General features: G+C 36.1%; 1 protein-coding gene across 8 annotated transcripts in view; it reads right to left on the reverse strand.

Moving 5' to 3' along the window:
• DOCK7 (dedicator of cytokinesis 7) overlaps window positions 1-14,459 on the reverse strand; it is a 234,757-nt gene that overhangs the window by 43,455 nt on the left and 176,843 nt on the right. For all 8 annotated transcript variants that reach the window (XM_030812931.1, XM_030812929.1, XM_030812928.1 and 5 more), the window contains 4 exons: window positions 13,338-13,434; window positions 10,731-10,827; window positions 8,459-8,593; window positions 7,410-7,562 (listed from right to left, as the gene is read on the reverse strand). In XM_030812931.1, the coding sequence (XP_030668791.1) occupies window positions 7,410-7,562; window positions 8,459-8,593; window positions 10,731-10,827; window positions 13,338-13,434 (482 nt within the window). The remainder of the gene's footprint in view (window positions 1-7,409; window positions 7,563-8,458; window positions 8,594-10,730; window positions 10,828-13,337; window positions 13,435-14,459) is intronic.

A 14,459-nucleotide genomic window follows, 5' to 3' on the forward strand; every position in this document is an offset into this window, starting at 1 on the left:
CAGTTTTAAATTACCCATTTCTTTTTTTTTTTTTTTGAGACAGAGTCTTACTCTGTCACCCAGGCTGGAGTGAAGTGGCGTGATCTTGGTTCACCACAATCTCTGCCTTCCAGGTTCAAGCAATTCTCCTGCCTCAGCCTCCCAAGTAGCTGGGATTACAGGCACCCACCACCACACGTGGCTAATTTTTATATTTTTAGTAGAGACGAGGTTTCACCATGTTGGCCAGGCTGGTCTCGAACTCCTGACCTCAGGTGATCCACCCACCTCGGCCTCCCAAAGTGCTGGGATTACAGGCATGAGCCACTGCGTCCAGCCACCTATTCCTTTTCAGAAACACTGCCTGATACTAATACTATAAATTGTCCTTTCTTCTTTTATATAAAGCTTTTCCAAAATAACAGAAACATGTATCAAGAAAACTGAGTGTGGTCAAATTTTAGAGACTTTATTTCATAAACAAAGTAAAATCAATAAAGTAACCATATTCTTCTATTCTGGGTTAAGACAGAGGACTTCGCTTCCAGTAGAAAAAGGACAGTATAAGATAGCAATTTCCTACTTCTGGATTTCATGTAAAAATAAAAGATGAATAGAAAAAAACCCCACAAACTCTATCTTTATCAAAATGAGGAGTCAGATATAATTCATTTATTAGAAAAATGAGAGGTTGCCAACACAAGCTAAGTTAGGAAGCTGTTCCAACAAAAGGCAAGGAAAGGAAAGCAAAGAGTGAGGAATCCTAGGGCACAGATTTTAGAACTAAAGAGGGAAACAAATATTTCCTCTAAGTAAGAAACTTGGCCAGGTGTGATAGTAGCTCACATCTGAAATTCCAGCACTTTGGGAGGCCAAGACAAGAGAGCTGCTTGAGGCAAGGATTTCAAGACCAGCCCAGGCAACAGAGAGAGATCCTGTTTCTACAAGAAAAAAAAAAAAAGTTAGCCAGGCATGGCATGGTGGTGTGTGCCTACAGCCCCAGCTACTTGGGAGGCTGAGGTGGGAGGATCCCTTTAGCCCAGGAGTTTTGAGGCTGCAATGAGCTATGACTGCACCACTGCACTCCAGCCTGGGTAACAGAGCAAGACCCTATGTCTAAAAAATAAATATATATATATATAAGAAACTCATCTTGAAGTTATAAAACTGTTTTGAAAAAAAAAATGAGCTAAAAATCTGGTAAAATTGGACAGAGATGGATCATCCAGAAAGTTTAGGCAGTTAGGCAAGATGTGCCTGCAATAGCAAAATCCCAGCCAAAACACATTCCTGAAGGAACTCCCTATAAATGCTTGGGCCAAGATAACCCAGCTCATCCTATGTTGAGTAGTAAAAAGGTAAGGAAGAGCAGCAAAACTCACCAGATAAAGAATACTTAATAGACAAATTATGCCATAAAACAGATGAAAATTCTAACGAAATATTTTGATTTAAATTATACAAAATTTATGAAGACATTATCTTTAGAATAAAAAAGGCAGAAATACAAGAACTCAAGGAAAGACGGCAAAAATCAGAAAACAATAACATATAATCAATTACATGTGAGCTGGCAAAAGAAATTTTTTTACTTGGAAAAGTAAGAAAAAAACAGAAATGAAGATAAAATTTTAAAAGTGTTAAAAAGGAGAAGACAAAATGATAGGTAAAGTAAAAGATCCAACATATGTATAATGATACCCAGCACAGAAACCCCAAACACAGGAACAAAACAAGCATTTAATTTTATATTCAAGAAAATTTTCTGAAATAAATGAACTAAAAGTACACATTACGTGCCTGAGAAACTTAACACAAATCAGTCAATACTAAGACAAATATTCTAGAAAAGTCATTTAATTGTAAATATAAAGAAAATCTCATGAGCAGCTGGGGGAAAAAACGTTATTTACAACGGAGAAAAATACCTTTCAATATATCTACAACAATATTTAATGTCAGAAGACAATGGTACTCAAGTATCCTTTTTTCTTTTTTTTTATTATTATACTTTAGGTTTTAGGGTACATGTGCACAATGTGCAGGTTTGTTACATATGTATCCATGTGCCATGTTGTTTTGCTGCACCCATTAACTCGTCATTTAGCATTAGGTATATCTCCTAATGCTGTCCCTCCCCCCTCCCCCAACCCCACAACAGTCCCCGGAGTGTGATGTTCCCCTTCCTGTGTCCGTGAGTTCTCATTGTTCAATTCCCACCTATGAGTGAGAACATGCGGTGTTCGGTTTTTTGTCCTTGCGATAGTTTACTGAGAATGATGTTTTCCAGTTTCATCCATGTCCCTACAAAGGACATGAACTCATCATTTTTTATGGCTGCATAGTATTCCATGGTGTATATGTGCCACATTTTCTTAATCCAGTCTATCGTTGTTGTTCATTTGGGTTGGTTCCAACTCTTTGCTATTGTGAATAGTGCCGCAATAAACATATGTGTGCATGTGTCTTTATAGCAGCATGATTTATAGTCCTTTGGGTATATACCCAGTAATGGGATGGCTGGGTCAAATGGTATTTCTAGTTCTAGATCCCTGAGGAATCGCCACACTGACTTCCACAATGGTTGAACTAGTTTACAGTCCCACCAACCGTGTAAAAGTGTTCCTATTTCTCCACATCCTCTCCAGCACCTGTTGTTTCCTGACTTTTTAATGATGGCCATTCTAATTGGTGTGAGATGGTATCTCACTGTGGTTTTGATTTGTATTTTTCTGATGGCCAGTGATGATGAGCATTTCTTCATGTGTTTTTTGGCTGCATAAATGTCTTCTTTTGAGAAGTGTCTGTTCATGTCCTTCACCCACTTTTTGATGGGGTTGTTTTTTTCTTGTAAATTTGTTTGAGTTCTTTGTAGATTCTGGATATTAGCCCTTTGTCAGATGAGTAGGTTGCAAAAATTTTCTCCCATTCTGTAGGTTGCCTGTTCACTCTGGTGGTAGTTTCTTTTGCTGTGCAGAAGCTCTTTAGTTTAATTAGATCCCATTTGTCAATTTTGGCTTTTGTTGCCATTGCTTTTGGTGTTTTAGACATGAAGTCCTTGCCCATGCCTATGTCCTGAATGGTATTGCCTAGGTTTTCTTCTAGGGTTTTAATGGTTTTAGGTCTAACATTTAAGTCTTTAATCCATCTTGAATTAATTTTTGTATAAGGTGTAAGGAAGGGATCCAGTTTCAGCTTTCTACATATGGCTAGCCAGTTTTCCCAGCACCATTTATTAAATAGGGAATCCTTTCCCCATTTCTTGTTTTTGTCAGGTTTGTCGAAGATCAGATAGTTGTAGATATGCGGCATTATTTCTGAGGGCTCTGTTCTGTTCCATTGATCTATGTCTCTGTTTTGGTACCAGTACCATGCTGTTTTGGTTACTGTAGCCTTGTAGTATAGTTTGAAGTCAGGTAGCGTGATGCCTCCAGCTTTGTTCTTTTGGCTTAGGATTGACTTGGCGATGTGGGCTCTTTTTTGGTTCCATATGAATTTTAAAGTCGTTTTTTCCAATTCTGTGAAGAAAGTCATTGGTAGCTTGAAGTACCTTTTTCTTCTATGAGGTCTTCTTTATCTGATAAGTTTTGCTGATTTTTCTTGTGCTTATTATTATTCAAAGTATAAGGCAAAGATTTCATAACCACCCTTGCTGTCCTACAAGTACAGACAACTTTAAACAATCAAGAACTTGAAAAACTGGCCGGGTGCAATGGTTACTGCCTGTAATCCCAACACTCTGGGTGGACAAGGTGGGAGGACAGCTTGAGCCCAGGAGTTCTGGACTACAGTGAAGTACCATGATGCCACTGCAGCCTAGCCTGGTGAGAGGAGGAAACGCCATCTCTATTTTTAAAAGGGGCGGGGGTGAGTGGGGTGGGCAGGGTGAGGTGGCTCACACCTGCAGTCCCAGCACTTTGGGAGGCCATGCAGGGAGGACTGCCTGAGCCTACGAGTTCAAGACCAGACTGGGCAACAAAGTGAGTTCCTGTCTCTACTAAAACAAACAAAGACACTTGGAGAATATTACTCCTAAGAACCTTGATGAGAACAATATTTAGCTAAATAAAAGATAATTACAGCCCCAAAAAACTGGTGGTAAGCAATATTTCATTTTACAACTAAGACTACGAACTAAGACTGAAACGTTACAGCTAAGAAAAACACTAGGAGGGTAAGAAAGGAGATGGAAAGAAGTACTTAACTATCTACAGTAGACATAAAACAAATAACATTATTTGAAGGTGGCAATTAAGTGAAGTACATGCAGATTCAGCAATACAAATGTAAACAGTAAAAAAGATAGTTTTTTGAAATACTGAGGTACAAAGAATGATAGGGTGGAGGAGAGAAAAGAAAATCAGCAATTTTATCACTGTTCATTAAAGGGAGTTAATAGATACTTGTCTCAAGTAGAGTTTCTCGATTTTTTTTCATTATTGTCCCCCTAATAAATCTTTTTGAACATTTTTTCTAATTACATCCCTATGATATTTTAATATCAGAGATGTATACATCTGTTTATGCACTCTGTATTTCTGATTTATATACACATAAGAAAGTAAATATAAAGCTTACTCTTTTTACTTGATGCAAGGTTATGAATGACTAGATAAAAATTTTAAGTTAAAAATCTGAAAATGATTTACATTTAGCTTATGTTTATAGGCTGGTTTTCTGAAAAACTTTTAATATAATCTTTTAGCTTAAATAAACTATAATGTATAAAATTACACAAATAAATTAGCAACTTATATAACTACAAAACAAAAGCAGCAATGTAATCAATTTTTTAAACCATTCAAAACTGCTATTTATCCAGCAAAAGAAAGGAATTAAAAATTAATTTCTTAAAAATTATTTCAGTGAACTTTCACTATTTGCTTGATAGAAGGAAATAAGTTCTGGCTACTAGATACTCATTCATATATTGTTGACTTTTTTATTTTCAGCAAATGACATGATTAAAAATGGGTTGAATAACTTTTGTAGAATGAAGTAATAAATTGGAAAGTTTTTTCTTGGGCTTAATTTTCAAAGCCCAAGTCACACACGAATGCACTGAGAACCAAACATAAACAATATCCACAAGGCAGCCAATGGAAGCGACCTCTTGCCATATGACTGAGATCAAGCAATTGATTAAAAGTCTCCCAATCAGTCATCTGTTCTCCAGTTTTATAAGCCCAATTTCGCATACATGTTGTTTTTTGTTTATCTTCATGAACTTAATGTCAATGCTGCTCATGTGATATCCAGTAAGACCAATGAGAGAAATAAATACTAAGGAATGCCATGTTGTTGGGTAGTGTTGAGCTTTGGAGGACCATAAGCTAAGATTTTTCTCATCCTCCTCAAAAACCAGTTTTCACTCCCTTGGTGGTAATTACTGCCCTGTCTGAGAATGCATGATCTAAAGAAATAGAGTACTAGGGGTATTACATAACTATAAAGGCAACCATTAGAGCAAAACCAGAAATTTTGCTAAATATGATAAACACTACATCCCCAAAACAAGGTAAACAAACCATATAGTGTAAGATGAAAACAACCAACACAATTTTTTTTAAAGGGGAGGCAAGAGGGAAAGGCATAACAAAATAATAAAATAGAATTCCAGGACATATGTAATATAATAACAAGTATGAAAGGTTTAATTCAATTAGAGGTTGGATCACAAAGCAAAACTCAACTTTTATGTTGTATATGAGAGGCACATCTAAAATAAAGTGAAAATTAAAGAACAGGCAAAGGCAATTAAAGTAAGTTCAAATTAAAAAGAAAGCAGAGGTCAAAATCTTAATACCATAAGAGATGAAATTCAGGCCAAAAAATAAAATAGAGTAAAGGTTTTAAATAAAACCAAGACCAGTTCTTTTAAATTCCAAAGGAGAAAAACTCTTAAGAAGATATAGTAGTTATAAGTATTAGTACACCAAATAAAAGCTAAAGGAGAAACAGACAAACACAGTTATAGGCTTTAATTTACTTCTCCAAGTGGAACAAAAACAAGGATATGGAGAGACAGAATAATGTAATTAATAAGGTGTATTTGTCTAGTGTATGTTTAACTCAATATTCTGAAAACAGAACTACTTCCTTTTTAAAGATTTTTTTGTAGAACACTCATAAAAATGGATTATATTTAGACACACAAATACACAGATCCACAGTAAAGAAAGGGAGAAACAGAATATACATTGTACAATCACAATGTAATAAGGCTGAAAATTAACATAAAAAAACTTTTTTTTTTTGAGACAGGATCTCACTCTGTCACTAAGGCTGAAGTACAGTGGTGTGTTCATAGCTCACTGCAACCTGACATTCCTGGGCTCAAAGGGATCCTCCCATCTCAGCCTCCCGAGTAGCTGGGACCACAGGCACAGGCCACCAAGCCCAGCTAGTATTATTTATTTTTTTGTAGAGATAGGGTTTTACTATGTTACCCAGGCTGGTCTCAAACTCCTGGCCTCAAGCAATCTTCCTTCCTCGGCCACCCAAAGTGTTGGGATTACACGTGTGAGCCACTGCAACCAGCCAAAACTTTGAAACAAAAGGGTTAGTAGCCAGGTGCGGTGGCTCACTCCTGTAATCCCAGCACTTTGGGAGGCTGAGGCAGGTGGATCACGAGGTCAGGAGATTGAGACCATCCTGGCTAACATGGTGAAACCCCGTCTCTACCAAAAGTACAAAAAATTAGACGGGCGTTGTGGCGGGCACCTGTAATCCCAGCTACTTGGGAGGCTTGAGGCAGGAGAATGGCGTGAACCTGGGAGGCGGAGCTTGCAGTGAGCCAAGATTGCGCCACTGCACTCCAGCCTGGGCGACTGAGCGAGACTCCGTCTCAAAAAAAAAAAAAAAAAAAAGGCTAGTCAACTCTTTGGGTTAAAAAGAAAATACAAACACAAATGACAAGGTTACTAAATATCAGAACCAAGGAGATGCCAAAAATAGCACTTAAAGGAAAATTCAAGGCCTTAAATACTTACATAAGCAAAAATAAATGAACTAAATGTTTGATTCAAAAAGGAAAAATATAACACATGAATATAACATATAATAAAAGACAAATGAAAAAATGGAATTCTTCAAAGGCTGTGACATGTAATTGCAAAATATCAAGCCAAGATACTTAAACTTGTATTTCTTTTTACTTAAGGACAATTAAAATTTAAAACTGCTCAATGTACATTTATATTCTAAGTCTGTATTAATATACATACATACATACATACGTACACATGATAGGCACACAATTGGAGATTTGGATTTTTGTAAGATATATACAGAATGAGAAATATCAAGATAGCCTATGATTAGACTTAAAATATACAAAAAACTCCATGCTCTCCCAAAAACTAATTTAATAACTATCAGAAGTTATATTTCATTATGAATACAGAGAATTTTCATGATAAAATACTTACATTCCCAATCTCAAAGTTTTGCCTCATTAGTAGGTAAAGGGAGGCACTGGCGTGTGACCGTATAGTACCGATGCTACTGCTACAGTGTCGGAGAAGCCGGAGGCATAAATCAGCACACTGCTCTGTCTCTTCTTCAAATAAGAGTTCAGGAAACTGTAAAACGACAACAACAAACCACCACTGAATTTTTACAGTAAAAGTTCCTGAGATATGTTAATAAAACCTGAACTGGAGATTTGTTAGTATAGCCCAGAAATTAAAAGAATGGTTAGCACAATATTAGCTAATGGTTAATAGTGTGAGACACAGAGTCAAACTGGGTTCGAATGCTGATTATTCCACTTACTAACTAGTAGTGGGACCTTGGACAAGTTTTCTCATCCACAAAATAGGCCTAATACTATATCTACAAGGAATTGTTGTGAAGCTTCTATCAGAATGTGCATAAAACACTTAGTAATCAACATATATAAATTCTATATTTATTACAAAATAATACATAAGTTATTTTCATCAAGATCTCTGCATTCCATCTTCTAGGATGATCAAAATGAAATAGCTACCTTCAAAATTTAAGAATATACATATTTCTAAGGGAAAACAAATATAAGAAGTAAACATTTAAAGCAGTTGAACAAACACATACCTTCTTTTCCATTCATCATAAAATAATTTCGGTGGGTTGAATTGCTTATATATTGAATTCTTTATAAATTGAGTTTTTTAAAAAAACAGAACCAAGTGAAGAGAAAACAAGAGAAGCGCCATATTTAAGACTGGCTATTAATTTCAGGCCCTTCTCCACATCTAAGTTACTGTTTTGTAAACCAGAACTGGTTAAAGGTGATTCGAATAAATGAAAAATTCCAAAAGGCAGGCAGCAGTAGAGAGGCAAAGAAGAATCAAGGGTCTTAGGTTATTATTTAAATTTTAACTACACATATTCATTAATATATTACTACATATATTAACCAATGAATGTGTCAAATGATCTTAGACAATGTTAATAAAGAAAAAGTCTGCAACACTGTAGGTACAAAATAACCTACCTTTGAAACCAAGGCTCTCTGTGTAGCAAAACAGTGTTGTAGATACACTGCACTTTGGTTACAGGCCATGCTGTGTAGTAGCACTTTTAGCACTCCACCAAGAATGCTCTCTTTGGATTCCGTTACAGAAACGGTCTGCAATTTAAAAATAAACAAATAAAATAGAGATGTACGTGCAATTTAGTTAGGGAGGTTACAGGCCTCCCTATGTATAAATAAAGGCCTCCCTATATGTATAAATAAAGTTTTAAAAGATAAAAAAATGAAAACATAAGATCTAGGATGGCTTCAAGAAGGAGCTAAGCAGGATTTGAATAAGAAAAGGGGGAAAAGAATAAATATAATTTAAATGAGAAAAAAGAGGAGTAAGATACAATGGCAAGAAATTGTAAGGTGTGTTTTAGGAAAATTAGTAAGTAAATTTGAATTGACTTGAGGTTCATGTAGAAAATAACTAGAGATAAAGCTGAAAAATAGAGTGGTGCCTAGAGCAAAAAATGTTGGTGGTACACAACATTCTTTTCTTCTTTAATAACTGAAATCCAGAATTTTAGCTGAAGACTTTGAATCCGGCTACAGAGAGAGGTGAACAAAAGAGAAGTTTCATCTTCTGAGTCATGCCCTTAAAAAAAGAAATGTACTCTGTCCCTGCTGTTTCTTTTCACTGAATGAAATACAGACATGATGGCTGCAGCTCAAGCAACCATCTTGGGATTAGGTATCTTGGACTTACTATATTTTTTTCTATTTTTAAAACTTTAGTCAGGATAATGACTGATAAAATCTTTTTTTTGTTTTTGAGATGGAATCTCACTCTGTCACCCAGGCTGAAGTGCAGTGGCTTGATCTTGGCTCACTGCAACCTCCGCCGCCTGGCTTCAAGCAATTCTTGTGCCTCAGCCTCCTGAGTAGCTAGGATTACAGGTGCGTGCCACCACACCCGGCTAATTTTTTTATTTTTAGTAGAGTCAGGGTTGGCTGGGTGCGGTGGCTCACGCCTGTAATCCTCACACTTTGGGAGGCTGAGGTGGGTGGATCATCTGAGGTCAGGAGTTCGAGACCAGCCTGACCAACACGGAGAAACCCCGTCTCTACTAAAAACACAAAATTAGCTGGGCGTGGTGGCGCATGCCTGTAATCCCAGCTACTTGGGAGGCTGAGGCAGGAGAATCACTTGAACCCGGGAAGCGGAGGTTGTGGTGAGCTGAGATTGTGCCACTGCACTCCAGCCTGGGCAACAAGAGTGAAACTCTGTCTCAAAAATAAATAAATAAATAAATAAATAAATAAAATAGAGTAGAGTCAGAGTTTTGCCATGTTGACTAGGCTGGTCTTGAACTCCTGACTTGAAGTGATCCACCCACTTCAGCTTCCCAAATTGCTGGGATTACAGGCGTAAGCCACTGTGCCCAGCCATAAAATATTTTTAAAGGAAAAGTCTCACGAAAATGTACAGAATGGATGGTGGGAAGAATACAGAGTGAGTTATCATGAAGTAGGTGGCCATTGTAATAGCATTGAAATATGAACCTGGCAGAGTAGTGGTAGTAGAAAAGGAATGGAAGGAATAGGTGAGAGATATATTTACTAAAACATCTGAAAGATCTGGCTAACTGATTTGAATCCTGGCTCTTCTACATACTAGCTGCGTCATTATGGGCAGTTATTTAACATCTTTGTGCCTAAGTGTTCTCATCTACCAGATGAGGATACTGACAGTTTCAATGCCATGAGTTTCTTAGAAGGATCAAATGAGTTAATATTTGTAAAGTGCTTAGGACAATGTTTAACACAGAAAAAACTAAATGAATGTCAGCTATCACATTGTTACTACAGGATAATACTGCCCAGAGGGCTACTGTTAGGACCCAACATGATGATTATAGATAGAGCCTGAAACATTGCTGTGGTATACAGAGGATACTGCATAAACCCAGTGTATCTATATGTAGCTATAGCTATACATGCATGTTGAATCTCACCTGATGGCAGAACATCCAACTATTAATACTCAGAGGATATTTGGAAATGCAAGACTAAGCCATCAAGGGGAAAGACAAAGAGATAAAGATTTCATAATCATCCTCCATGAAGAAACAGTTGAAGCTATGGGAATTTATAATTACAGAGAATCTCAGAATGCTTGGAACAAAACTTTTAGGAATTACTAATATTTAATAAAATGTAATTTTATGGCTCACAGTAAATACTTTTCCCTCCAACCTCAATTTACCAAATCTGTATTTTAAATTTCTCTTCTTTGCATTCTTACCTGAACAACAATCTCTAATGTATCTAAAATGATTAGGTTTGCTTCTGTAGCCAGGTTTCCATCAATCAGTGCTTCGTGTTCAATCTCTGCTCTTGATCTAATACAAAATATTGTAAGAAATCATATTTATCGTTTTGAAAACCACAATTCTGAAAAGACTTAAGGATGCATAGAAATAAAAAATTTCAAACCATTTTCAATATTTGATAAAACATTACAAGAAAATAAGAAAAAAGGCAATAGTTTACACATTTACATGGCTTTTTTGTTTGCCATGACAATACACATTTTCTCACCCCATTACAGAAGTGTAATGCCACTAAAAGCATAAATGTTTATGTTTTAGCTTTCAAACATGCAGCAGACAGTTTTATTCTAAGTGACACCGACACTAGGTGGTGCTATGTGGGCTTGTATTTAGGACTGCTTCATGGAAAACAACATTCAAATATTTGGTATTCATCTTACTATTTCAAATATTTCCAATGTCTGTATTCAGGATAAATGTACTTATTTTGTCAAAGGTTTCATCTAATTTTCCCCCAATTTTTTTATATAAATATGCTCAGATGATAATTTAACTCTTCAGTGAGACTAGATGGAATCACTCACTGGAAACAAAACAAATTTTGGGAAAAAAGGATGTGAGGTGACAAATATGCTAGTTAGCTTGCCTGTGGTAATCATTTCACAATTGTACACATATATTAAAAGATCATGTTATATTCTGTAAACATACACAGTTTTGTCAATTATAACTCAATAAAGCTAGAAAAAAAAGAACAAAACAGTTTGATGCAATAAAGTGGTTTACTTAAATACTAATATTTATAAAAATATCATTTAATACAAATAAAAATGTAAGGATAATTATACATGATTGATGAATATAGCTGAGATTTTTGTTTTAGCAATAATAGATATACAGACACCATATATTACACCAAAGTAGACAAAATAACACATAAAGTACAAGGCCATATTAAACACTAACTTTTCTAAGTTTTTAGATCTGTAAGTCTGTGAATCTTTATTATTACCACTAAGGAGAATACTTCATTAGTTTACATTTTACAAATTCAATTTAAGAATAAAAGCACTTTGAGAGGCTGAGGTAGGGGATCCTTGAGACCAGGAGTTAAGAGACCAGCCTGCACAACATGGCAAAACCCTGTCTCTACAAAAAAATACAAAAATTATCTGGGCGTGGTAGTGCATAGCTGTAGTCCCAGCTACTTGGGAGGCTGAAGTGGGAGGCTCACCTAAGCCCAGGAGGTCAAGGCTGCAGTGAGTCATGATCGTGCCACTTCACTTTGGCCTGAGTGACAGAGTGAGACCTTGTCTCAAAAAAAAAAAAAAAAAAGAATACAATTATCATAATTAAACTGGAAAATAAAATATTTAATGTTCAAACTTAAAATTTCCAGTGACATTTTATAAAGAAACATAAGATGGTTTAAACAAAAAGAATCAGGAGAACACCAAAAAAGTCTCCCTCAAAACACAGCAAGATAAGCCAAGAGAACATGTTCTACAAATGCAGAAATAAAGCACTATACTGATAGTATAGTACCTGGCTACTCTGTGATTTCTAAAAAATAACACATGTAGGAAAACCATCAGAGAAATAGATTTGGACAGACAGAGAAAAGGAAAGGAAAGAACACATTCAAAGGTTAAGAATTTTAATATATTTATATTACATTCAATATCTGATTATTTCAAGCTCTCATACATATGGTACTGAAACTTGTTTCTCTGCTGGCTCTCACTTGTTTCCTCTGTTTTATGATTTTACTGTCTGTGAGAAAATATTGTGAAAGTTTACTTGTGAGAATCTTCTGAGGCTTGGGCTGATGATGGTTCTCAGATAAGGTAATCAATCATCTTGGTTTGCCTTAGGACAGGACTAAGGGGCTCCCTGGGATGTGGGACAATCAGTGCTGTAACTGGGAGAGTGCTAGGCAAACCTGAAATGAGTCGGTCACTCCATTCTCAAAGTTTTATGAGCCAGTGAAGCTACTTGCGGGCTAACTTATAATTATAAATTCTCAAAAAAAAAAATTTTAGCCCCTTGACTCAGTGCCAAATCTCAAGCCAGGCAAGTTTACCTGCAGCCACTTGGGCAGTGAGAAGACTCATGTAAGTGCATTGTAGGTGTTTATGGCAGTAGGATCAGTCAATGTATCAAGTCTGCCTTCAGGCTAGCAACAGAAGACCTGTATTGTTTTGTCTTTCTTGAATTATATTATAAGCTCCATAAGGACAAATGTCAGGTTTTCGATTCTTTGTAATATTTGAAATATTAGTTCAATGTGACACCTAAAATATGTTAAAAAGAATAGTTGCTGAATGCATTTTCCAAGAGGATGTTTTAGAGAAAACAAAGTTTAAAATATAACATTTTGCCTTACTATACCACATGAGAAGTTCTTCCTCCAAATCTTTTTAAATCTAAAATTTTTAAATTAAATATTTTGTTCTCTAAGACTTAATATATTTATTAAATGTAAATAAATATAAATATAAAGTAAAAGTTATCATCTTCCTCTTGCATTTTAAAATTCAACACACCCATCAGTAACATAAAATAGAAAGCTCTATTACTTGTCAAGCTTCTCTGTGTTTTGACGCCAGTGAGTCATATCTTTTCTCCACCTCAAATTTTCTTGACTTCCAAAGGCACTTCCAGATGGGCTTCTCTCTGTCAAATAAATTTCAAAACCAATTTTCAAATGTTATTTCAGTTGGACCACATATATGTATACTTGCAATCATGTAAGAAATATCATACAACAATAATTTGTACAAGCCATTTTATCCTCAGTACAAGTGGAAAAACCTGACAATGCTGCTTTTTATTAAAAATTTTCACAATAATTTCAGAAGAAATGTACTTGCTATATGCAGTATCTTTTTTTTTTATTTTTTATTTTATTTATTTTTTTTATTTTTTTTGAGACGGAGTCTCGCTCTGTCACCCAGGCTGGAGTGCAGTGGCGCAATCTCTGCTCACTGTAAGCTCCGCCTCCCGGGTTCACGCCATTCTCTTGCCTCAGCCTCTCCGAGTAGCTGGGACTACAGGCGCCCGCCACCACGCCCGGCTAATTTTTTTTTGTATTTTTAGTAGAGACGGGGTTTCACCATGGTCTCGATCTCCTGACCTCGTGATCCACCCGCCTTGGCCTCCCAAAGTGCTGGGATTACAAGCGTGAGCCACCGCACCAGGCCTATCTTTTTTTTTTAAACAATACCCATTTAAATAAGCAAATGTTCTAACATTGATTTTCTTAAAATCTTAACCATGGCTTATACGGCCTTACATGATATGACTTTATTTCCTACCATTCTTCCTCTTGCTTACCGCTTTCTGTTATCCTTGCAAATCTATCAGTATATATGCTGACTATGCTTCTAACTTACAACCTGTGCAATGGTTGTTGTTCCTTTTTCCTAATTGTTCTTCTCACAAATTTTCATTTATCGCCTCCTTAGAAAGGCCTCCCACTCTCCAATACCTCCTTTTCCTTTTCTTTTGCTTTGTTCCTTTCCGTAACACTTAGGACCACAAGTATATAAGCTCCTTAAGAACAGAAATGATATGTACTTTGTCCAGCATGTTATGTCTAGGCTGATAAAGTGGTTTCTAGGTTTGAAGGCAGACTGCATGTATGGGTTCCTTTAAGGGGTGGCAGCAATAGAAATGATTCATACAAATCCATTAGAAGT

This window comes from Nomascus leucogenys, chromosome 5 (genome assembly GCF_006542625.1).
Source record: "Nomascus leucogenys isolate Asia chromosome 5, Asia_NLE_v1, whole genome shotgun sequence".
NCBI lineage: Eukaryota > Metazoa > Chordata > Mammalia > Primates > Hylobatidae > Nomascus > Nomascus leucogenys.